The 26241-nt window shown below is 42.9% G+C and overlaps 1 protein-coding gene across 3 annotated transcripts in view; it reads right to left on the minus strand.

Annotated features, from left to right (window-relative positions):
• IQCA1 (IQ motif containing with AAA domain 1) overlaps window positions 1-26241 on the minus strand; it is a 102813-nt gene that overhangs the window by 27517 nt on the left and 49055 nt on the right. For all 3 annotated transcript variants that reach the window (XM_053982494.1, XM_053982493.1, XM_053982492.1), the window contains exons 7-12: window positions 23275-23359; window positions 17953-18078; window positions 14235-14310; window positions 8795-8901; window positions 8501-8590; window positions 1956-2017 (exon numbers count right to left, since the gene is read on the minus strand). In XM_053982494.1, coding sequence (XP_053838469.1) covers window positions 1956-2017; window positions 8501-8590; window positions 8795-8901; window positions 14235-14310; window positions 17953-18078; window positions 23275-23359 — 546 coding nt within the window. The remainder of the gene's footprint in view (window positions 1-1955; window positions 2018-8500; window positions 8591-8794; window positions 8902-14234; window positions 14311-17952; window positions 18079-23274; window positions 23360-26241) is intronic.

Below are 26241 nucleotides of genomic sequence, written 5' to 3' on the forward strand. Positions count from 1 at the left end.
GATTGGGGCAAAAATGTCCAGTGGAATATTGCCCCATCCCTGCCAGTGTCCAATGCCAGGCTGGATGGGGTTTGGAGCAACCTGAGCTAGTGGAAGGGTTTTTTTTTTCCATGGCAGGGGTGGCACTGGATGGGCTTTAGGGTCTCTTCCAACCCAAACCAGTTTAGGATCCTATCAAATGGGCAAAACTTCCCCAGTGGAAGTTTCTCCCTATCTCCATTAGTGGCTGGAAGTAGATCCCAATAATGAAGGAGTTAAAACACTTAAATTTGTGTCTGGTTTTCTATTGATGTGGATCTTCTCTACACTCTCTTTTGGAATTCTATGTATTAATTCCAATGGCATTTCTGGTACTTGGTTTTATAGAGTAATACTGCTTCCAGGATGATGTGTAAACTGAATAAACCTGTCAGAAATTCTTAGTGTATTGACAGTGCAAACAATATTGATTTTAGTCTTTTTAGATCTCTCAGTGTTTTTCCACACTTTTCACATTCTTTCCCCTCAATTATTCTGTCTTTCTCACCTATCTTAATTGGGATGTCCTGGTCTGGCTACAATAAATATATTTAATAGTGCCTCTCAGCTGGCTAATAAACCTACAGGTATAATTTGAGGTCTGCAGCCTTTTTTCCCATTTCAGCTGAGGAGTTTTATGTTTATGCAGTCTTAGTGGCACAATTAATGTAGGAGCAGCAATAAGCAAATCCCAAATTTAATGCACCTTCAACAAGGTTGATTTTGCTGCTCTCACTCTTGCTTTCATCCTCAGTGGTTTTATGTTGGGAATGCATCATAAAACAGGCAGAAGGTGGAATGGGACTAACCTGGCAGCTCTGGTGGGAGCAAGACTTCTGCTTTTCCTGGTTTATTATTTTTACTGTGCCAGTTAAATGATGCATGTCCCCTCCAAGGGAGGGTGATGTGACCAGTCTTTGCTGACTGAAGGCCCCTGTGCCCCTTCACAGGCCAAAAGGGAGATCTTGAATCTCAGTTATTCAGTCCCTCTCTGGGTTATTTCTGAAATGCACAGCAGGGAAGAACAAAGCAGGGAGCCAAAATGCCAGATAAAAAGCCAGCTACTAAAAGGTTCATGTTTTCAGCTGGCTGCATGGTAAGTTTATATCTAAAGAAGGAGGTATGTGCAAGAGCAGTTTTAAAAGCAAGCAATATATCAGACTTTGGCATTGTTCTGCAGGAGAGGTCCTGCTCTGTTATAATCCATGAGACATGGATTTTTAAAAATATTTGCTTGGAGGTGTTTTTATGTTTTTTAATATATTTTAAAGCAGGTAAAGAGATCGTTGGCTGATTGTGTGGTACCAGCACCCAAATGATGGAGTCCAGGTCTGGCTGTTCTTACACAAATGGCTTTGTGGGGTGAATTTCACTGATTGTGTGTTTGGCATTGTGCTGTTCTCCAGCCCTGCTCCTGAATCAGCTGCTCCCTGTGGTGATGCCTCTGTGTTGTGTGAAAAACAGCTGGATTATCAGGGAACACATCACTGTCATGGCAGGGCAGAAGAAGAAATCCTCTCAGATCCTCCAAATAAAATAAGAGTGCTTCAAAGGGTCCACAAGAAGTGGCCAGGTCTGCCAGGACTATTATTGATCCATGAGACTGATTTATGGCATGTACACTACAGCTCAGCCATGAAGGGGATTTGGGGAGTGCAGGGGCCTGTCTGCAGCCTCCCTTATTGGGATGGAAAATGTGACAGTCAACAAACCAGCCAGGTGCTTCTGCACCTGCAGAGAGGGGGAAAGAGGCACACAGGGCCAATCTCCTGCTGAAATGCTACGTGTGCTTAGCTCTGCAAACTGCCATTCACCCACCTGGAGGTGGTGGGACTGGTGTGTGGCAGCAGAATGGGGATTTTAATTTGTGTTTGGTGGTGCAGATGAGGAAAACCAAGGCTGATATTGGCGATCTAATGCAGAGAGGTTCTCCTTACCTGTCAGGTGTCAGATCTCTCTCCAGCTCGGGTATTTTTTTCTTCCCAGGTGTCTTTTCTCCCTGAGGACCACACAAGCAAGCAGGAATTAGTGACTTCAGCACAAATAAATATTTTTGAATGTACTGAAGCAAAGTGAGGGCCAGAACAGCCAGTGCTTCAGTGTTTGAATGTAGCCCAAAGGGAAAAACCATATCCTTAACCAGCAGTGCCACTGCTACATAGGAAAGCATCCCAGGGTAACTTTGCTGCAAGGGAAGAAGCTTCTCTCCTTCCTTTTGCTTGGATATTAGACTTTTTTTTTTTTTTTTTTAATTGGCACAGTTGCCCAGGACAGTGGTGGAATCCCCAGCCCTGAAGGGATTTAAAAGCTGTGTGGATGTGGCACTTGGGGACATGGTTTAGTGGTGGCCTTGGCAGTGCAGGTTAAGGGCTGGACTCGATGATCTCTCAGGGCCTTTTCCAATTGTATGATTCTTACACCATGATTTTTCTGGTGCCCAGTTCTCTGGGTGAGGGGGGATATGGCCCTTGCTCAAGAAGGAAGCAGGAAGGAAAAGGGTGTGGGGTCCAAGTAGCTGCTCCAGAGACTGTTTATACCTTTTTAAAAAACAGATATATAGTGAAGTAAAATATATAAACAGCTTCCCTGAGGGAAAAAGCTCCTTAGACTCTGGTGACCCTCCTAACCATTGGACATCCTTCTCTCTCCTAATGCCTCAGGGAAGAAGCTGGAAGAGGTCAGAAAAACACAACCTGCTCTTTTCATCTTTTCACCACAATTTCACCACAGAAAGATTTTGACTCCTGTGCCTCATTTCTTTACACCTTACAAAAAAACCTCGTGGCAAACATAAATAAGGAAGATGTGACTCAGGCTTGTCAAGCCCTTCCATTAATTACAGCTCAGGAGCCATAAATATGGTTAGGGATAATTAGTAGTGTGGAGAGGGCATCATTAATCCATGTTAGTGCCCACCACTGGTGTCTGAGCTCCAGTCCTGCAAAGCACCTCAGGATTGCTCCAGTGGAACTGTTTACACAGAAACCTTGGTGCACCAGGGGATTTCTCCAACAGCTTAAATTTAAGCACGTGCTTAAATGCTTAGTTGAACAAGACAGCTTATTCTTTCCAAAAGTTTATGTTCACTTTCCTGGGAATACAGTCATTTACTTTGCTTTTTTTATAAGAGTGAATACTTCTGCAGAGCTCTGGAGGCTGTGTTGTTGAGTTAAAATAATCCTATCCAATTATCTGGAAAATGCTGGGCTTTTTCACAGAATAGATCAGCAGCCCTCAGGAATACATCAATTTCAGGTTTTCAAGGATAGACACAATGTAAGGAACCTGTGGTTCAATCACCTGTTCCTGTTTGTGATGCCACAAAGATAATGCAGATGAAAATGCAGCCTAAACCCAGCACTACATAGATCAGCTACTGAGAAAAGGAGATGTTTTGGGTTAGGATAAAACAAACAACTCTGTATTTGGAGAACTATACCTCAGGTTTCTTTACATAAATAAGTCTGGCAGCAAATATTCATCCAAATGTGCCAGGGGGGTTTTGTTTTGAAGTAAAGGAATGGGAAGAAGAAAGCACATGCCATGCTGTTTTAACAACTGTGGAAATATTGAAGCTGTCACTGGTTTATTTTTGCTGTTCCTCCTGTTTTGTCTTTTTAACTTCTCTTCCAACAAGCCAGAAATTACATATATTTGTGTCTGACTGGGAAGAAAAGATCGTTTCAACCTATGTAAAGACACTAAGCATATGTTGAATTTATTGGCCAACTGGTATTGTCCTCAAGGCAGCTTCACCAATAAAGTAACTCCAGAGCAAAACAAAAATGAGCTGTGTGGAGGAAAAATGTGTTTTCCTAATTAACAACAGCATTTGTGGGGAATTTGGCACAGGCTGAGATGTGATAAGGGCAAATATGAATTGTAGACAATGGCTTGTCTCCAAAATGTCTTACTGGGAACTGCTTTTATTTAGGAAATGATAATGTTTAATGAATGTGAACACGCTGCTCATTTATACTGGAAATCTCCTTGCTGCTCTCCCTGAAATGCCAGCTGGGCTCCTGTATAGCCATCCTTTGACTGGGTGATTTCCTGCTTTGCTGACTCCCACGGAGTGAGCCCATCAGGTGGCAGCTGGCAGGGACACAGGGCTGTGTCCCGTGCCCAGGGGGTGGCTTCTCCTGCTGTGTGGGCTCAGCAAACTGTTTTGGGTAGCTCAGAGGTTGGAGAAGACAAGAACCTGATTTCAGACCAAATTCCAGAGCACTGGCTGCTGCTGGGATGGCACCAGAAGGGAGAGGGTATCCAAATGTCTCCCTGAGGGGAATTGTTGAAACTGGAGGATCTGTGGCACCCTTTGGCTGTGATCTCACAAGCCCTGGCTGCAGCTAGGGCCACCACAGGTCAAGGAGTCATGGAATGGCTGGGTTGGAAGATCATCCAGTGCCACCCCTGCCATGGGCAGGGACATCTTCCACTGTCCCAGGCTGCTCCAAGCCCCATCCAGCCTGGCCTTGGGCACTTCCAGGGATCCAAGGGCAGCCCCAGCTGCTCTGGCCACCCTCTGCAGGGCCTCCCCACCCTCACAAAGAGGAATTCCTTCCCAATATCCCACCTAAACCCACTGTCAGTTTGAAGCCATTCCCCCTTGTCCCTACGTGCTGCTTTAACAAGTCCCTCTCCATGTTTCTTGTAGGTTCCCTTGGGGAACAGCTACAGGAGGGTGGTTTAAGGGAAACCAGCAGCAGCTGATGCAGTTTTTTTGGGGATTCCTTGGATCATGTGAGATGCTAAAGATGGCAGGCTGGGCAAATGCAGCTTTGCACTGGGCCTGGGTTGAGAAGTCTGTTCTGGCAGTGCTGAGGTAAAACAAGCAGCTTCTGACACTTGCACTGAAAAAGTGCTCAGACAAAGATGAATGGGCTGAATGAGGGACTCTGATCTGCCATCCCTGTTGGATTTAGGATCCAAAGAGGTGACAGCTGCCACAGCTGGCTGAGGGCTCTGGGTGCAGAGTTAGAGGAAATCCAGCAGGGCTTGGGAATCAGAGCCCTCAAACCCAGCCTTTCCTCAGTTCTCACTCAGCTGCTCTCCTGGCCTCCACAGTTTAGTTATAGTTATAGTTATAGTTATAGTTATAGTAATAGTATATATAGTTATATATTATATATATATATATACTATATTATATATAGTATATATAGTTATATAGTTATAGTTATAGTTAGTTATAGTTTAGTTATAGTTATAGTTAGTTATAGTTATAGTTATATAGTTATAGTTACAGTTATAGTTATCTCTTGTCAATATTTCTGTCAGAGCCATTTGTGGTTTTCTTTGCTTCTGCCCAGTGTCACCAAAAAGGGATTTCCAGAGCTGTGTTGAGGCCTAGCCCAGAAGCGAGTTTTCCACGCTTAGGTTCTCATGTCCCCCTTTCCTGGGTTTTCTGTGTCTTTTCTCCTTTTTTTTTTTTCCCTGAATTCTGGCCATGCCTTTGTGCATGTGTGGGTGTGTTCATTTCCAATGCATTGCTTTACCTGCAGTGAGGGATCAGAAATACATCCTTGGGGGAGCAGAGCAGGAAAAGCAGCACAATGGGCTTGAGAGAAAGAGCTCTGATAAGCTCTTAAATGTAACTTCCAGATCAGTGACTGCCGTGTTCCTCACTCAGAGGACATCTCCCTCCCAGCCCTTCCTCAGCCTGTCCTTTCCCAGTGCTCCCAGTCCCAGCTTGGTGATCACTGGCAGGGCAGGGGATGAGCTGCCACTGTGCCAAGTGAAGGAAAATGCAATTTACAGCAGAGCTGACCCACATTCCTCTGTTTCTGTTGTAACCTCATCCCCTTTCCAGAGACAGTCATGGGACCAGGAGCTCTCTGGAAGAATCAGAGCCCAGCAAAGTGTGTCTCTTACACAGGACACTCTGCTCCAGCCCCTGTCAATGCTGGGCCATAAAGGTGGGACAGTCTGGGTGTGGGGAGCTTCCAGCTTGGAAAGAGGCACAGGATCTGTGACTCCAGTAATAGCACTGTGCTTTATTGAGTATTAGGTGCAATCTCATTAGTTTTGCTATTTCCAGATCAGCCTACTGCTCTGGAGACCCACTTGTCATGAGAAGAACAATTTTTTTCACCCAAGTTCATTCTTCCACAAATCTGGCAAATGGGATTCTTATCTTCAGGAGCTCTAAGAGCAGCTCTCGGTAGGGTTAAGTGTCAGCTTTTAGCAGTAAGTGGTATTGGAAGGTTTGGGAATCAGTGATAAAGTACTTAGGGAAATAAAGGAGTGGCTCTGGGTAGGCCTGGAGATGTTATATATTGTTTTTCTTATATCTAAGACCTGAGGTGTCTGGAACACTGACTGGAGGGGAGAAATTTCCCTTTAGAGTCCAGTTCCAAAATGTATCCTCGCTGTAATTCCCACAAAAGGGACTTTAAAACTCAGATTTGTTCCCATGGGTCAGGCAGGTTTTTTGTTTTTAAAATGGATTTGACAGAAATTTTCTGAGTTGTGAACTACTCATCTTAAGGCTTGGAAAGGCACAGAACACCTACCTCTGGTAGGGATTATTCCCTGACAAAGAGAGCAGAAGAAATCCCTCCCTAAGCCAGAGGGAATGGCCAAACGTGGCATCAGGAATTTGGGATGATGGTCCCTGGACACAAAATTCCACCTGTAAAAGTTCTCCTGAAGAAATCACCCTTTCATTGCCCCTTGCCCACTGCCAGAGTGCAGGAGAAGGTCTGATTTCTCTGAAGAATGTTGAATTCTCTTGAGAATGCAGAATATCCCCTTTTGTTTTTTGGCAGGGGGATGTTTCACACTGAACTCCAGACACACTCCTGGCTTCAATGAGAACCTGAACCTGTTATTTCATGCTGCATAGCTGAGGGGAGACATATGTGACCTCAGATGTGGCTTGAAAAACCAGAGATTTTTTGCTGAATAATAAATTAATGAGCTATTCCCAAAACTTTCCAGCTCATATTATTCTTATTATCTCGAGCAGGCTATCCTAAAGCAGATCTGCAGTCTGTGTGCACAGGTATGCACTGGTTTGGTTTATGACTGAGATATTTATGCAAATACTAATGGGAAAAAGCCTTTACCAATACTGGATGGACATTTTAAATGGCTTTGCACAGGGAAGATGTGTTTTGACTAACAGTGCTTCTTTCCTTTCGTTCTCCATTCCTCAAATAGAACTGTTGTGGCTTGAGTGGGATTTTTTTTTTTTTTATGAAATCTTTAAGGAATTTCTATTATCTAATTAGTACTTCTTTTCCTGCCTCATTCTCTCAGGCTACTGTCACAACTTGGGAAGATAAAAGTTAAATAATCTCCCTCCACCCTAAGCTATTCCAACACTACACTGAAGGAAAAAAAAACCCAACCCAGCCCCTAACATAAAGCTCTGTAATTCCAGGGTGACATTTTGCAGCAGGGCACTGACTAAAAGTGTCTGCCCATGAAAACTTGGGGGAGATTGTTGCAATATTTTGTCTGTATGTCTTAAGCCCCCCCCTATTTTTGAAACAGATTTAGGAATCCAATTGGGATCAGCTTTCAGAGCTGCCCCAGTCTTTTCTTATTAGATTGTCCCTGGAGGTTTGTCAGGTGAAAGAGCATTTTTAAAGATAATTTGAGTAGAAGTAGAGCAACAGCAAGTATTTGCATGCTAAAAGGTATTACAGAAATGAAATACAGCATGAGATTAGGGTTGGCTATTTGCCCTGAGGGTTTTAAGTGGATCTGCTGATTGAGTGGTGGGGTGTAAGCTTTGAGTTATTTTGCACTGACATGATCTCTAATTTAAATGCTTTGGTAAGGAATTTTAGAGAACCACAAGCTGTGGAATTCTTCATATGATAATGCTGTAAAACTAGATGTGAACATGACATGTGCTATGTTTTGGCGGGGGGGTTACCTATTTTTTATGCCTAAATAAACTTGGCTTAATTGCAAATTCCCAAACCCTTCAATAGGATGTAGTAACTTAATGAGTACCTGGCTGTGTGTGATCTATGTGGTGTTACAGACAAATGAAAGGTTACATCAAAACATTCAGAGGGATTTTTTTTTTTTGGTATATGGTCTTGAAACATAATAACCAGTCCTTATTTAGGAGGAAAACAGCCAGCAGCTGGAAAACTCACTGGCCTCCAGATCCCTGTTTTCCTTGGAAAACTATTAATCTGAACTGGTCACCCTAAAGAGAGGGATTGCTTCCATTTTGCTGTTTGACTGCATCCAAGGATTTCAGGAGGGTGAAAATCTGAAATATCTTGTAGTGATTTATCTCTGGAATAGCTCAACTTGTCCTAAGCAATATTTATACAAGTTAAAGAGCAAGAGCTAATGAGATGGCCCTGAAATTACCCACAGGTGAAGAGATTTTTCAGATGTTCCTAACTTGAGATTCAGTAAATGTTTAGGGGGCACATTTTGATGTTTGTACCTGAGGTTTGCACTGATGGAATTGAGACTTTGCCCCTCAAATCTCCCACCTTGCTGCTCTTACCTTGTCTTTCCCAGCTTTGCCCTGAGGACCTGTCTCTCCATCCACAGCCTGTTTGACTCTCAGCAGCTTCTGCTGCATCACTTCATCCACCTGCTCAAGACAAACAGAGGAATCTTCCTCAGTTTTCTGCTCTGCCACCTCACCCCAGAGAGCTGTTCAGCTGAACAAGCAAAGAACAGGTAGTAGGGAGTCTGGAAGGAGGGAAGGTCTGTGCCAGGGCCAGTTCTTACAGCTGGAGAAAAATATACCCAGGTAATGCATGTGATCAATGTCCTCTTGCTATTGTAAGCACACCTGCACTCTGATCTCTTCCTCCACTTCCTCCCGTTCCTCTCCTTTGATCAGCTCTGGGTCATGATCCTGGAGAAAATCCAATCTGTTATCTCTGTTCTCCCAAAAGACTGTTAGCCAAAAGAAAGAAAAAAGGGGAAAAAGTTACAGAAGCCATTGGTTTCTCCAACTGCTTCTGGAGGCAAAAGAAAGGGTGGTTGTAGGCAGCTTTCATTAAATTATGAGCTGTGTGAAAGCAGCAGGCTCTAGGGACCCGTACCAAGTTCAGAGCCCAGTTGTGTTAGGATCTGCAAATCTTGAGGTTATAAGGGATTTCTTCTTTTGCCTTGGGTTGCAGAATGGTATCAGAATTCAGGAGGATAATGGGATAGGGAGGCTGTCATTTGGAGGTTGCAAAGCTCAGAGCCTGGAGCGTGCTCAATCTCCTGCCTGATGCTGGCATTATTTTATTTATTTCCCAGCACAGGGCTTCAGTCTTTTCCATGAAGAAGGCACAGGGGTGGCTCCTGCCCTGAAGGATGTGCTCTCCACCAGTGTCACTTGGCTTGGGGACCAAAGGAAGGGGGGTTAATTCAAACCACAAATTTCCCTGTTCTCCCCATGGCTCCGTTAAAGCTGCTGCATCCTGGGGAGCTGGCCTTTGTAGTAACTGCCAGGAGGCTGAAAAATGGGAATAGGGGCATAAAACCAGCACAGAGCACGTGGCAGAGAGGGAGGGGACAGCAAGGGTGACAGAGCAGTAACCTGCAGCTGACCACAAGGGATGCATGGCCACACAGAAGCTTCACTTGGGGGGATTTTAAACCAATGCAGAAATTAAAAGCAGTTAAGCCCAAAAGAGACGAGACCCACCTGATCCAGCCCCTCTGTTTTGAAGCACTGTGCAAAGGAGAAGTAATAAGGAGACCTAACACCCAGTCACAGCAAATTTGTGAAGCTGGTGATGAAAAAAAGCTATTTATGATAAAGTACCTAATGATCCTGAGGTGCAGCTCATTATTTTTGTTGAGGCAAACTGCAATTTGCTCTTTAGAAAGAAAACTAAATGAAGTCTGACGAGCTGGGTGCATATCTGAGTTCTCTAAGTGCCTGATTTTAATGGAAACACCTCTTTTTTCCCTACACTTCTCGAGGTAATTTGAAGGAAGACAATTCATATCTTGCCTTTCAGGCCCTGATTGTATCTTCCTAAATGACAGCTAATCTCCAGCTGTATGTGCTAATTCAATTTCCCAGTGATTTGAAATGACAGTTTTCCACTTTCAGACCCTGGCTCCTCTATGAGTCAGTTTTGTACAGACATTCTATTTTACAGAGATTATATTTGATATTCTCCCCTGTACCCCTGGCCTGCTGAAGGCACCGTGCAAATTCAGAAAGGTTTTAACATCCAAGTTTTAGTTAATCCAACACTGGCTGCTCTTTCCATCCCCAAAAAAATTTTCAGGGCCCAATTCCAGGCAGAGGATTTGTAGTTTTACAAAGTTTATAGAGGGAATAGTTCTTGCAGGTGAGTAATCTTAATTTCACCACCAAGAATGGTGGGGATGGAGGAGGACAGGGGATATTTTGGTAATGAAAGAAACTCCAAAGTACAGACATTTAATTTCTTTAAATTACTTGTGGGTCATCAGAGGGCATGACAGATGCCATGTAATATTTCAGGAGGAAAAGCTGATTTGCCCCAGTTATGAGGTAGCTCCTCCAGCCTGGAATTCCAGCCCTGGGGAAAGGGGACATCACATAGGAGTTATGTGAATTTTTAAACACTTTCCTGACTGGGTCAACAGGTTGCAAGTGCTATGTTTTCACAGGAGTACCAGGCTTTAGAAATTTATTTTTCATAGAGGGATCCGTAGGTTTTTCTGTTCTGTTTTTTTTTTATAATTGTTTATTGTCATTTTGTAGATTGATTAGTGGTTAATACCCACTGCAGGCAAACCAGGGAGGGTCCCCCCAGACTCTGGTATTACCTGGCAATGAGTTATCTGAGTGTTATTTAACCACTGGGTTAGAGGGGCCTAATTTTAGTCGAGAGATCAATAACTCATAGGTGTTAGATGCTCTGTTATTCTTTTATAGATCAACAGAATGTTTCAAAGTTAATTTTAAAGGGGGGTCAGGAGGCTAAGGATGTTATGTTTTCACTGGCTGGTCAGCAGAGTCTGGTATTTTGTTACAGGCAGGGTCAGCCAGCTCCAGGAGCTATTTCTGTGCCTGTGTGTATGTAGTGAAATTTATGTCACCTTTTCTAAAATAGTGTATGCTTATTTTGGGATTGTTTTATATGCAGAGCTAGCTCAGGGCTCAAAGGCAGCCCAGACCACTCCTAAATCAGCATCTCAGCTCTGCGGTCCAGTAGGGAACTCCAATATCCCAGAATTTCACAGAACAGCCTGTGACTAACAATTATAAAATACTTATTTGAATCATGAAGCTTCTCTTGAAATGGCCACTTTGAACCTCCTGGCAAAAGGATTTGAATCTCTTGAAGGCTGGTTAAAAATACAGAGTATCACCACACCTTCAAGGAATATTTGGACACACCATGGAGTATTTGAACTCAAATATCCTCTGTGACACTGAGCAAGTCATAAATATCAACTGGTCAGCTGCAGAATGGGGAAAATAGCACATTGCTGCCTCACACTGCAAAAATACACTGCAAAAACACAGAGGGAGGTAAAGGCTCAGCCTTACATTTGCCCCATGTAAACTCTGGCTATTGCAGTGTGAAAGGAGATGCCACACAAAGTGGCTGTTTCCAAGCACATCATTTAAAATAAGTGTTTTAGAGCTTGGCAAGTGGAGTTTAGCAACTAGAAAAAAGGCCAGATACAGCTGTAGGAGGATAAAAGGCTTCATGAATTCCAGTGAAGTTTAGGCAGCAGCTCTAGTTTGGTAGAGGATTTAAAAACACAGAATGAAGAAGTTTGTAAGTGAAATGTTTAGATTTTTGTCAAAACTGATGTATATTTAAAAAAAAATTAAGTAAGCTATGTATAAAGAACCAGTTTCATGGGATGGGAACAGGTTTTTAAATTTAAATGTTGGGGGCTGTGACAAAACAAAGATGTTTGTTGTTTGGTCAGCTGTCATTTGGGTGAACTTCAGACACACTTATAAGGGGCTTTGTATTACTCCTGATACAAACATTTCTTAATCAAGCTCTGTTGCTTCAATCACGTTTTCAAGATTTCTGCACTAATAAATCTGAACTTCTGTGCAAATGCTGATAGCAAGTGACCTATTTCAAATAAGATTAGGGGAAAAAAAACCGTTCTCAACAGAAAAGTCAAACAGAAAGTCCAAACCCAGACCTATTTTTTTCCTGCATAATTCTGTGACTGAGAGGAAAGCAGCCTAAATTTAAAAATACAAGAGACTGCTTGCACTATTCTGGGTGGATGTTGTTGTAGATTAAATTCTGATGAGAGAATTTGATTCAAAGAATCTGTGGTTAGATTAAAAATAAAACCATTTTGGACAAGCCCCAGGTAGTATTGTGTGAGTGCCCTGCAATGAAAAGCCCAAAGTGCTGCAAGGAGGAATTAACAGCTGTTTACTAAAAATAAGTGTGGTGTCAAATAGACCTGGTTCACTGGGAGAAAAGGAGGAAAAAAACCCCATCTGAAGTTGAACTGCATAGCTACAGACTCCTCCTGTCTCTAAGGCAGAACTGCAGGTATTCTTTGAAGCCTGCAAGAGAGCTTTCCCACTCGGAGGGTTCCTGCTCGTGCTCTGTGCAGAAAAGGGCTCCTTCTCATGTGCCTTCAGAGCTGGGGAGCAGCTGGCAGCTCCAGCAGCATGGGCTGCAGATGTGTGGGTGTGTAACTGGGAAATGGGAATCACAGAGGCACTCACACTGCGGGAATAACCCCAGAAAGTTCTGTGTTTGCAGGGCTCAGAGCAGCTGTCCTGCTGGGAATGGCAGAGCTGCTGTTCAGATGGTTTGGGTGACAAATCCCCCATCTCCCCATAAAGCCCCTGGCTTATCACCCAAGGTAGTTGTGAAATTTGGGAGTCCCCATTGCTGTCAGAGTCACCTCTGTGGTGTTTTTATTCCTCACTCTGGTACCCCCTGCTCTGCTGAGGTTACAGCCAAGCATGTTTCCTCCAAGGCAAACCCCTCCTGCCTCCCTTCTGCTGCTCCTCCCCTGCCCTGGGCACTGGCTGGGTGGGAGCCCCTCTCTTGCCATGGCTGGGTTTGAGTTCCAGGGGCAATTTCATCCTTGGCTAGCTAAGGAAAGAAGTTTGGATGGATTTGATGCTTATCTAAAGCTCCTGCTGCCTTCAGCAGGGTTCTGATGTGGTATTTGAGAGCAGATGGGATGCAAAGCTCCTTTTTTTTAGCCAGAAAGCTGCTCTGTGATTTATAAGGTGTAAGAAAATCCTAATTGTTACAAGTCAGAGGTCAGGCCAAACTACTGATGCACATTTAGCAAGTTTAAGTTCACTTCTTTCTCTCCAGCCAGCTCAAATCAGGCAGAAAACTTGACACCAGTAATTTGTCAGCAGGAGGGAATAATGGAGACTTTTCATATGAGGAATTTTAGCAAGGCACTAGCTCTGAAGAGTGGAGAGCAGAAAAGATATTTTTCCACACTGTATCAGAACAGAATCTGCAGAGATGCAGCAAAAATAACCCCATTTTCCACTTTAGACAAGTGCAAGACTTCCTAATTCACTTGTGAATCAGGCTGAGCACTGAGGACAGGTGTTGAAGAGATAAACAGAAGTAACAAAAGCAGAGGAGAAGACACAAGAGATCTGGAAAAGAACAAAATGCCCTTTCATGATTTTTATTAAGAAATCCCTGCTTTTTGGTGCTTTCTCCAGATGAAAAACCAGCCAGGCCCCTTGCTGAAAGTCTGGGTTATGTTTTAGTTTCACACACTTGGCATGAAGCAAGTACATGCACAGTTTTGAGCCTCTGCTTGAGAAGATGCTCCTCCTGTTCAAAGATATCATCAAAAATAATTGGAGTAGCTGTGAAGGAATCCATGGACTCTTCCGTGAGTTCTCACTCTTGGAGGAGACAGGACAGGTAGAGTTACAGAAGTATGGAAACATTGATGCTGAAACTTGACATACAGTATGGTGCTTTTGAATTATTGGCTATTCTGATGTCATCCTCGTTGCCCTCAGCAAATCCTAAAATGCCTTTTTTTGCTTCTTGAAACACTTTGCTTTGAGTTTGTTCACTTTCACCCACAGAAATGTCCCCTCCTGCATGATTAGCTCAATGGTTTTGACAGATTCCTTGGAAGAACAGAGGTGCTGAGAGCCTCCCTTCCTAAATACCATTTTTTAATCTAACATCCTAATTTTTATAACGTTCCATAGTTTGGGCAGCTGCCCACTTGACCCTATAGGAATGACATTCCCATTAAGCTGATCTGGGAGAACATTCCAGCTGGAATTGTTATCTTTTTCTACTGACCTTGGTACTGAGAGCTTCCTTCCTCCAGCATCAAAAGGAAATTGCTTGGACCCATTTTCCAGCTTTCATCCACTACCTAGATTGGGGGGAAAGTGAAGAGAGGAATTGCTGACAGCATTGTTTCACAGAATTATGGAATGGGTTGGAAAAGGCCTGAAAGATCTCATTCCAGCCCCTGCCATGGCCAGGGACACCTTCCACTAGCCCAGGTTGCTCCATGAGAGAAGGGCTGTCATTTAATCAGCTGAAGTCACCAAATTAAACAAGAATTAAACTCCAGCTTGTTTGAAAATGTAATTTAGGTAGGAGACTTGCAATATTGAAGTGGAATTTAATTTAAAAGCCATTTTTCAGTTACTTTTGCTGCAATTGCCATATTCCTGAAACAGTTCCATTTCATGGAACCAATATTTCTGAGGGATAAACCTCCCAGAAAATGATCACAGTTTCTTCATCTTGTATCAGTCCTGAGTCTCAAGATGTGAGTGAGGTAATAGTTGAAAAAGAGAGATTAGATCACTGTTTGGGGAGGAATTGAATGTGAATTTATACCAGACAGGATCAGGATTTTGCTAAATAACCTGCAAACCACTTGTTATCAGCAAGATACAAAGTGCAGCTCCTGGGATGGTTAAAACTAAGCCCCCCCCCAAAATAAGCCCTGTAATTAAGGAAATATCTGCTACCTGCAGGTACAGCTGCAGCCCCATTATGGGAGTTATCACATATCTGTTTTTAATTAAAGTATCACTACAGTAATTCCAGTTTGGGCCCAGAAGGACAGGAATAATCTAAATACATTTATCACTTCTAACTCTATAGATGGGTTTGAAAGAGACTTGGGGGGTTCTTGGCTGAACATCAAGAACTGTTTTGTTTTAAAACTTTGTTTAAAGTGTAACAAAAAGTTGGGGGATTTGAGCTCAAATCCCCAGTTACTCCAATGTATTCCCAGTTTCACAGGGTGTGGCACTTTGAGGTTCATCCTTGGATCATTTGCAGTGGGCAGAATCCTTATTTTACCATTTTTCCATGGTATTTTATAGAAAATGATCAATCCATGATGTTCTGAGAGGAAATGTGTCAACTATTAAAAAACCCAACAAATAAATTCCGCCCCAACCAGCCTAAAAATGGGGTTTTCATTTTTAGCCTCTCAATACCACAGGACACATCAACATTTTATTGTTATAAATAAGCCAATGAATTGTTTTAGTTATTTGCTTCACTGATTTTATACACTGATGTCAATGAAATCATTGTGTCAATTTAATTGATTTTAATCAAACCCACTCTCTTGTGTCTTAAGGACAGTTGCAGTTCTGTTTTCTCTTGCCTCAATTAATAGCCTAAGAGTCAACATAATAAAAAGAACTTTTTCTTTGAAACCAGTTCATATATTTTTTGGTTTTCAGTGCTTTGAGCTTATGCTTGTTCTGTTTTAAATGTGTTAAGGCCCCTTGAACCAGCAATATATGTTTGAATTTAAGCAGAAATGTGGAAATAAGTGTCTCAATCTATTTCTGAGGCTTTCCAAAGCCAGCTCCACACCAGGTGATTCCCACTGGACAGCAGGGAAAGCTGAATTGGCTGCACTGTGCACATTTCCTTTGGAGATTTCCCTAAAAGTTTCACCAGGGACAGGGATGTGCCTCGCTGTTTTCTGGGTGAAATTCAGGGATGCACAGCTCACATTCAGTGGGACAGGCTGCAGCAGGTTGCTGGGTGAGGCAGCCCAGACTGCTGCTGCTTTTGGAAAAGAGGGATTTTTTTGGCGATGGAGCCATGGGTTGTTTTTTTCCCTTAGGGAAATCAAATCAGCACCTTGCAGAGAAAAGAAAGTGAAGTTCCTTTGATATGAAATACTCTTTGTAAAGATTGGTATCAGGCTTTTCAGAAATGCTTAAATTTCCTTCTGGGCTCCAACTTTTGTTTTCTTTAACAGCTGAAGTTGGGAGCAGAGCTTTTTTTCTGCCTGCATCCCTATGACTTATAGCCTACACTTATTTTAATAAGAGTCCTGCTGTTAGAACTTTTCCAAATACTTCTCAACTGGTCTAAGATATTCTTTTTTTCCCCCTGTCAGTGCTATAACCTTGGAGAGAATGTTCCCTTTGTTGTTTCTCAATGAACCATAGAGAACCTGATATAATGGCTCAGAATTTTACTTGACAGGAGTTGTGATGGCTGAGGAGATGGGAATGACATGGAGTTATAAAACCCCAGAGCTCCACGCTGTTATTTCACCCCAATTCAAAACAGCCTTGCAGAGGCTGCCAGGGGATTGAGACACATTTTTGCTGTTGTTGGTTCTTATCTTCAGAAATGTCCAAAACCAAGAAGGAATCAAATTTTATCCTGTGAAAGTCAGGTTTTTAAGCAGATGGATGAGGTGCCATCCAGTTTCAGGAGCTTCACCAGGGCTGTGACAGTGTCACCCAACAAACTGGTCACAGTAACAAGTGACTGACTGAAGACATGTGTGACCAGAACTTAAAACCACCTCCTGTTCTCACAGGAGCAGCCACGACCCTTCCTAGTTACCAAAGTTAAGCAATTAGGCTTAAAGACCTTGAAAAGCATTCATGTATTTGCTCCTCCAGCCTGCTGTGTATTTTCATTTACAAAGGGAAAAAAAAAGCCACCCCAAACCCCCAAACAGTGTTTTCAAGATGCTCATTTACAAGTTAACATTTAGGTATCTACCTTCCAATTAAATTGACTGATGCTCCCTAAATTCATGTAATTTAGGTTCCTGGCTAGATGTTCTCAGAGCTTTGGCCAGATTAATGGATGTAGTCCAAGAAAAGCATAATTTTTTTTTTTTTTTTTGGGATATATTTGTTCTAGGGTTAGGCCTTCAAATTAATTTGTGTAAAACTTGCAGTGAAGAGTAAGCTTTGCCCTAGAAAACTCACCCTTCTCCTCCACATATTTAGTGAGAGATTAATGACCTGTATTAAAAATATATATATATTGTTTTAACTTTTATTTATACTGTGGAGGTAAATGAGAAACAAAAGCTGCTGCTTCAGCAAAAGCTGACAATTTTTGTTGCACAGCTTGCTTTTGAAGATGCCCTTTGGTCACTGCTCTGTTTCACAGGTGGTTTGCTCTGTGAAGCTGCTCCTGAAATAATTTGGAAGTGTCTTTTGTGAAAGCAGCCCTTTACCTCAAAGATTTCAGGGGGTATGTTGTACATTAAGTGGTGTCTATTGACATTTGAAACAAAACTGGTTCCAACCCTAAGAAGATGGAAAATGCATGGCTTTGTTTATGCATGGCTGATGGGGTTTCAAAATTAGATTGAAATCCACACAAGCTCTGAGGCTCTGAATTCCTAATTCTGCAAGGGGTGGCAGTGATGAACTCCTCTGTACCCACATTAACAGTGGGAATGCTTGGTTACCACTTTGTTCCCTGTCTGACTGTCCTGGCAATGATCTCAAAGCCCCAGAGTGGATTCTTGCTCTCATTTATGTCCCTGACAGTCTGCACCTCCATCAGCTCTTCCCACTGAGCTCAGTCGTGGCCATTCCTAAAATATGAGAGGTAAAAAGGTCCCAGAGTCATCAAGGTCATGGAAAGGCTGAGAGAGACCAACCTCAGCCAGTTCTTTGTCTCCTGAACCTGGGCCTGGAGCTTTGGTGACCACTTTAATGTCACTTTACAGCATCTGCCCACACCTGAGGCTTCACAACCTGCTGGCATTCCTTACCTGCTTTCCAACTTTTGGTGGCTTTTTTTCACTTGGCTTTTTCACAGTTTCCTTGTCCTTTTTTCCATTCTTCTCCTTTTCTTTTTTCTCTGCCTCTGCCTTTTTGGCAGCCAGCTCTTCAAGGACCTGAAAGAGGCAGGGAGGAATGTGATTGGGAAAACACCATATCCAACAGGCTGCACTCTCTGAATTCCAGACCGTGACAGAGAAGCCTTTTTGTGCTGACCAACTGCAGCACAGGTGCTGAATATCCCAATTTATCATTAGGGAAAGGCTGATTTCTCTGTCCCAACTCATGAGGGCTTTTATGGAGTAAGACCAGTTCCTGAAGCTGTCTGGAAGCAGAATATTCTAATGACACACAACTCAAAGTCCCCTCTGGACTCAGACCCAGAGGATGAATTCATAATGAATTATCTCAGACCCAGATGATGAATTTGTCCTGGTGTTTGTAAGGCAGATTGATTTTTATAGGGATGGATTTTAAAAGGCTGCCCTGAGGTGTGTCTAATTTCAATATATGGCTAAAGACTGAAATTGTTCTAGTGGCTGAGGGAGATTGGATGGAGATATTGTGACAAACCCTGACAGATACACAGGGATAGCTCAGCATCTTTATCCCTGCAAGCAAGTAGCAGCTGATAACTGGGTACAGCTCCATCAATTCCCATATCTTTAGTTCCTGGCCAATTATACTTTATTATCTGAAAAAGGCACAGAGTGAAAATTTGCTGCTTCCACCATTCTCTTGTTTCTAGGCAGCTTTCTTGTCCCTGAGAGGAATTCTAAGATCATTTACTAATGAGTCTAAATCAGAAAATCCATTGAAGTTTATTAATGGACCACTAACACTGGCAGTACTGCGAAAGAATAGAAAATAAAACATTTCCAACTGTAAGATGTGTTTCCTGTAACAGTGATAATATTTGTTTTCTCAAGTATACCTTTTAATGTACTGAGCACTGGATGCTGGAAGGGGTTGTATGACAAGGGCTGTGCTCTGCAGCCAGGGCAGCTCCATCAGTGGCTCTCCCCAGGCATTTCAGTACCTTACATTTAATTAAATATGGTAATTCAAGCCCCGAGCACTGCTCAGTCACATCTTGTGGTGATAAGCAGCGAAGCATTTCATTCTCTGGGAGAGATTAACAGATTGACTGGAGTTCAGAATAGGTTTTTAGTGTCCCAGCAGGATCCAAAACCAACAGAGCTACTCCGAGTGTATCCTTTACTGCAGTGCTCCTACACAGCCAGAAACCCAACCTTGTCACCTCTGCTCTGCCTGCAAAGGGGAACCAGAACCATTCCCAGCATCTCAGGGGTGGCTTTGTCCAGCAGGACACCTGCAAACACACAAGTGATTGACAAAAGGTTCCAGTTTGCAGCAGTGCCATTCTGCAGGCAGTATTTCAGTGCATCCAGACCCTGAGTGCAGTGATCTGCTTTCATGTTTCTGCACAGATGAATGATACTGGAAGGGGTGAGACAGAGTTCGTGTTCTCATGAACCTGCTGTGATGGCACTGAGCAGCTGAAGTGTCCTTGTCCCTCTGCCTAGCCTTGCTGCAGCTCCTCCAGCTCTGCTCCAAGCAGTTCCGGGATTGCAGAGCTGTGTGTCTAACCTTGAGTGGCTTCTGCTCTTTTATACAGAACCACTTCCCCTCCAGCTGCAAGGAGATGCCTGAACAATCTGACAAAACAGGAGGGAAGAAAGAGAATGGCAAGCAAAGGTTAGTTTGAGATTGGTAAGCAATTCACCCACATTTTAGTGTAGTTTTGTTTTTTTTTTTGGTTGGGTTTTTTTTTTCCCTGGAGAAAACTTCATAGTGGAAAGAGAAGTAGATGTCTTCTTAAGTTGTTTTGGACTCCCCTTTTTTTTTTTTGCTAGGTTGTCTGTTTTTGAAATGATACAAAAAGTAGTTAGCAAACTCTTAATACTGAAGAAGAGACTGTGTTTCAATAGGAGCAGATGAATTTTAGCCTCTTTGTATTTTTTCCCAGTCTTTCCTAGGACTCCTATTGTGCCAGTGATGATTCTTCTCCAGTAGGATTTTCTTCAGTGGCTGAAAAGAAACTGGTGCTCCATAAAAGTTAAATTGACTTTTGTATTCCTGTATCAGTTCAACCACGTTTTTAAAATCTTGCAGTGCAAATCTCCTTTTTTTTTTTTTTTTTTTTGGGGTGGGGGGTGGGGGAAGAACTGGGCACTAAACCAGAGTGTAGCCTATGAATGAAAATGTCGAATGCTGGTTTATATGAGCCAAGCATAAGAAAACTTCCAGCTGCCAGCAGGACTCACTTGCTCTGCTGTCCTCAGACACAGGAAGTTTTGGTGTTGGCTCAGGTAAAAGTTCTTCTTCAGGAATAAAACCTTCCCTTATTCCTTGAAAGAAGACCTTGCTTGAACTTCTTGCCTTAGAGTTGTGGGCACAAAAGAAGAGCAGGACTAGAGTGAGTTTGGGAATGCTGGAGCTCCAGCTGTGGCAGGTGAGAGCAGCCTCAGAGCCTGGCTCTAGCACTTTACAGGGACACAGCCCAGTGTTCCTGGAGGAAAAATTCCTCTCTTGGAATTATTAACTCTACAGAAAGAAGTTTTATTGAAATCTAGGAAATGTTCCTTCTTTATGGAGGATTTGTGGCGTGGTTTTTTGGGGATTTTTTGGTGGTTTTTTGGATTGCTCTCTGTAGATGAATATTTTAAGTGTTGGGTAATTTAACAGAGGCCAACTAGAGTTTCCCTAGTTTCCCTCCTCCTGCATGGTTAACTTGAAATATTCCGAATATTTTAAGGCTTTTAGTCCTTCTCTGACACCTTTCTTCTTTTTTTTTTTTTTTTTTTTTAATATTATTTAATATTGAAAATGAGGAGCTGGGAGAGGGGAAGTGCCTGTGAAATGGCTTGGCTTTTTTTCATGGTGATGAGACTTAATGAACTACAGGACAAGATCATAATTTTGTTGGCAGCAGGATAAGGGCAAAGCTAAAAATTGTCACAACTGATGATTATCTGTGGAACAAAACATAAAAAACCATTAGGGATAGAAATCTGGAACAGATGCAGGGAGATTACACCGATGTCCTGGAATGTTAAATTTCCTTGAAGAGTAAGTAAAGTTGAGAAAAAGCTTCTTTTCAGTCAGCACTTCTTTTTCTGACTGAAGCACCAAGTACCCTGCATTGGGATGTCTTTGGGAAGGTATTTGTAAAATGTCATGGAAGCAGTTTGTGCAGAAGGCCAGCTACATTACAAAGTCAAGGTCAGGGTTGTCACAGGATCAAGAAATATAGAATGTATAATAATGCAGCAATGGTTCGTGAAGTGATTAATTTGTATTTTATTTTCCCCAAAGTGTCTTTACTGAAGCTTTATAAAATGCTCACTTTTTAAATACAGCTCAGTCTTGATTTTTCATGGAGTTTGACTTGGGAGTATCCAACCCCTGCTCATACAGGAGCTCATACAGACAAGAGGTGAACTCCTGTCCGCCCTGGAGTCAAGGACAAAACTCCCATCAGCTTCCATGGGGCCAGGATTTGCTTTCCTATGTTGCCCAGTAGACCAGTGTGTGGAACAAACCCAGAGGCCTCAAGGATTTTTTAATATGCATGTGACCCAGTGGAACAAAAAATGTTTTTACTTGTCTGACATTCAGGTAGAATCATGATTGCACTGAACTTTCTCTGGCCAGCTGCATTGTGGAATCTCTTAAGGCTGTGACACACATTCTGCTGGCTAAAAAGGGAAAAAAAACCCAGACCTCAAAATTGGTGAAAATCAGATAATTGCTAGTGAAAATTTGTTAGGAAAATAGAGGAAGGCTTTTTTTCCAGGGTGCAGCAGGGAAAACAAGCAGTGAAACAACCTCTCCAGACTTTTGGCTTCCAATTTTTTCCACGCAACGAAAAAGCAGATGCTCAGGAAAGGCAACAAAACAGCTGAACGTGGGAACTGAAAGCTGGGAGCATGACAGGAAGGTTAAACCCATTTCTCCAGAATCTACCTCCATACCCAGTGTTGCTCAGAATAATTCCTTGTCGTGTTGTCTTCCCCAGCTGTGTTAATCCTTAATCACATTCCCCAAACCCTTCCCCAGCAATCAGCCCCGCTTGCTGGGTGGCTCTCAACAAAACCTTCTGGACTCTGGCACGTGTTGGCTGAAAACTTCACCGAGGGTCTCCTTCCCTCTGCCTGCCTGAACAGCAGAGCAGAGCCCAGCAGGGTTTAGCCCCAGAACTCGGCTCAAACCAGGGGCATGCCCCAAACTCAGTTTTAGTGGGGCACAGGGAGCTGTTTGCAGCAGTTTTCCTGTGCTTTTAGCAAAGTTAGTGGTTAGTAACCAAAGGTGGTTAGTGCTGTGCTCTGTGCTGTCCTTACATCCCCACAAACCACACAGAGATTGCTGTGTGCCCCAGGCTCCTCCCTGGGATCCCAGGGAGGACTGGATCCAAAATTCCCTGTCCCTGGAAGCATTTGAGGCCAGGCTGGATGGGGCTCTGAGCAGCCTGGGCTAGTGGAAGGTGTCAGGGTGGCTGCAATGAGATGATTTTTACATCCCTTCCAACCCAAACCATTCAGTGATTCTGTAAAAATCCTCTTTTACCATACCTGTGTTAGAGCACCAGCTGCAGAAAAATCATGCAACAGTCTCAGGGGTGGGGCTTTCAGGACCACAGAATTCAGGTTTTGACCTCTTAGTTTTGCTAGCCCAGCCCAGTGGTTCGCTCAGGGGCCAAATCCTGCTTCCTGTTCTCCCCCCACAGACCCATTACCCCCTTGGCTGCTCGGGATGGGTGGGAAAGGCTCCAAGTGCCAGCACTGCCTTCAGCTGGGCTTAATCACTTTCCCTGTGTGACACTCAGTGATCAGAGGAAGAGATTATCAGCCACTTCCATTAGCCAGAGAAATCAGGAGAGGGATTTACCAGGAAAAACAACCTACAAGACACAAGATAAACTGAGATACTTCCTTCTCTGGGATGTTAAATTTGCTTAATTAGCCTTGGCAGTAAATCAAGGCTTAGCCCTGCCTGCGTTGGAAACTCTTCCCTGCTGTTGTTCTCTACTTCTCTTCCATCACCTGAGCACCTTCAGTTGTAATTAAGTGGCAGCACAGCCCCAAATGGAACAGATTTTGGTACCTGATTGGAAACACCCAGGGGAAAAAACTCGTCCTTTTATTTGCAACCAGAAGTTTTTAACCATGAGGTTCTTGGAGAACTAGAGCTGCTGTTAGGGAAAATTGCTACTTAAATAAACAGACATGTTTTGTGGCAAACCTTTCTCTAACATAATGAATTTTTTTTCTTTAAAAGAGGGACAGTACCTGCTCTGGATGTTTTTCAATAAAAATAGCCTTGGAACCACCTGTCTTCTCTGGGGGATAGTCAGGAAACCTGCCTGTGATATGCCTGTGGGAGAAACAAAAGTGGAAGAGGAATTAGAATTCACCATTTTTCACCTGGTTGATAAAGATGTAAGATAGCAGTGAAGCTTCTTATGGCAGTGTTTTCTGTCCTGTAAGTTAATTAAGACAGTTACCAATCCATGTCTCTTATCCCATGGCCCAACAAAAGCTGCAAATTCTCAGGGAAATTCTTAGGACTGCAGATTCCTCCTAGCTGAGAGATGTAGGTGAAAGTGTTTATACCTGGAAGTGTCCAGGGCCAGGTTGGACAGGGCTGGGAGCAAATGGGATAGTAGAAGGTGTCCCTGCCTATGGCAGAGGTGGAATGGGATGAGCTTTAAGGTCTCTTCCAACCCAAACCATTCTGGGAATGGTTATTATGCTATTTTACATTATTTTATGTTCACAGCTCAACTCTCTGCTTTCATCATCCAGATTTTTTTTTTTTTTAAGAGAGAGTTATTTTGCTTAAATCAGGATTTAATCTCTAAGTTCCAGACTGTGTTTCCATGTCAGGATTACCACTCCTAAATTTGCAGTGGACTTGATGGTGATGGAAGGGACAATTGATGACTTTGTGAGAAGGTTTCATGGGTAACACAGGGAGCTTCCAGACCTTTCAGAAAGGGATTAAAAGATACAGAAAATATCTTCAGCCCCAAGGTCATTTATACTGATAAAACCCTTTAACTTCTTTCCCTTTTGTTGCTTGGTGGAATATATCTGTAAGATTTTCTGTTTGTTTGGTAAAATCAGGAAGATTTTTCTGTTCCAAATAAAATTTTGGCAGTGCAGAAAAACCTTTGTTCAACTTTCAAACAGCACGATTATATTTCCTCTAAATGAAATTAAATTTCCCTGGAGAAGAAAAGAGCTCAGAAAGGTCAACACTATTCCTAAAAATGTTTTCATTTTTTTTTTAAACAACTGGTACCTTAAGGGACTTTGTTAGGCTGGTGTTAAGCTGCAGGCTCAGTTTTAAGCCGAGATCTTTGGAACAGAGCATCTGTTCTGTTTCTGTAGCACCACGTGTAGGGTTGGGATCTCTTGCTGGTATTAATGCAACACCAATTAGGACAGAATCAACAAACATTCATCTGTGCTTGGGAGCTCTGGCTTGTTCAACAGTTACAAGTTCTTTGTGCAAATCCTTGGTCACTGCATTCCCAGAAACCAGCCTGCACCAACAAAGGGCTGTCATTCTTAGTGTGTTTTTAAAAATCCATTAAGAATGGGATTTTGGCCTCAAAACCCTGCCTGATCTATTATTTAATGTTAGCTCATGTTCAATTTTTTACAGACGGCCAGAAAATAGCTCAGTTTTATGTTAAGTGCAGCCTTAAATGCTGCTACAAGTCTGGTAACAGTAAAAAACTTCCCAAAAGTTGTAATTGAGGCTGTTGCTACTTCAGTGCCAGCTGGGAGGAAGGAAAGGCAAATGCACTGTGGGTGAAGAATCAGCTGGGAGCCCACTGAACATGATACCAGGGCCAGCTTCCAATATTTATTCATGTTACATTTGGTATTTGTACTCCCTTTTTCACGTTTAAATCATTTACAGCTCTTGGAGATGGCGGGGCATTGGAATGAAATTATTTTTAAGGTTCCCTCCAACCAAAACCACTCTGTGATATTTGAGTATGCAGGATGAGTATATCTGAGTGCTGTAGAAATTCCACCATATTCTGAAATGGGGAAGGGTTTTCTGGTTTATAATCTGTATTTTCTGTGTGATTCTCCTCTTCTGAGCTGGTGCAGTTGTTTGGGGTGATGTGGCTCCTCTCACCTTTTTTTGGCAGCAACTTCAGCAGGTGCTTATGTCAAAAACGAGGTGAGGAGAAGACAATGCCCATCTTTCCATGGGAAGAGGGTCAGGCACTCACTAAGCAGTCAGGGATAGCTGGGATTTTCTGGTTGAGGGCACTGCAGGATGTGATTTTCCATGGGCACCAGTGACCTGAGAGCAGAGAGTACCAAACATTTTGATGTTCTAATTCTTCCAGGGCATCTGCTTTTTTCTTGAGCATATCCATTGCTGTCTGATAGTCTGGAAGCAGCGCTCTTAAACCTTATTTCCCTACCCACCCTCTTGTGGGTTTTCCTCTTTCTCTTCTAGGTTGAAACGACCACAACTTCAATCTTGTAATGCCTGGGAATTCACATGCGTGACCCCAATAGGCAAATTCCTCCCTTTATGAAACCCTCCGAGTTCAGAGGTTAAACCAGGGATTCATTTGGCCTGTAAATCTGCCCAGAAAAATGCAGCCATTCATCTTCCTGGTCAAAAGTCCACTTTAAACATAATGAATCTCAATTTTCATTCCCCCTTCACTTTCTGGCAGCGTTCTACTCAGAGCCATCACAATGGGTTGTGTCATGCATTTATCTTAGGATGTTAATTTGGATTCAAAACTGGACCTAAATTCTTTGGTTTGCAGTTGGAAGCACCAGGATAAAATGAGCAGCCAGAGAAGCTGTGGCTGCCCCCCATCCCTGGAAGAGTCCCAGGTCAGGTTGGATGGGGCTTGGAGCAGCCTGGGCTAGTGGAAGGTGTGGGGTGGGACTAAATGATCCTCAAAGTCCCTTCTTACCCAAGCCACTCTGTCATTTTAAATTCCTGTATCTTTGTGCCATCAGATAAGCTACACTTCATCTAGGGCTGAAGAGGGTCCCACCAGGCGTGTCCCATGAACAGCTCTTGAATTAGGAGGAGGTCCCAAACATTGTGGAGTGATTCTGAGCTTGCTTCACAATATTATTTGTTCAAATAATTTTTAACTGCCCTCCCCTTTTGAAACTTCCTAGAAACACTGAAGTATGGGTGATTAGAGGTAATAATAGGGTAAGAAAATGATCCCAGATGATGCAAGAAGTTGTTCCCAACTG

This window comes from Vidua macroura, chromosome 7, assembly GCF_024509145.1.
Source record: "Vidua macroura isolate BioBank_ID:100142 chromosome 7, ASM2450914v1, whole genome shotgun sequence".
Classification (NCBI taxonomy): domain Eukaryota; kingdom Metazoa; phylum Chordata; class Aves; order Passeriformes; family Viduidae; genus Vidua; species Vidua macroura.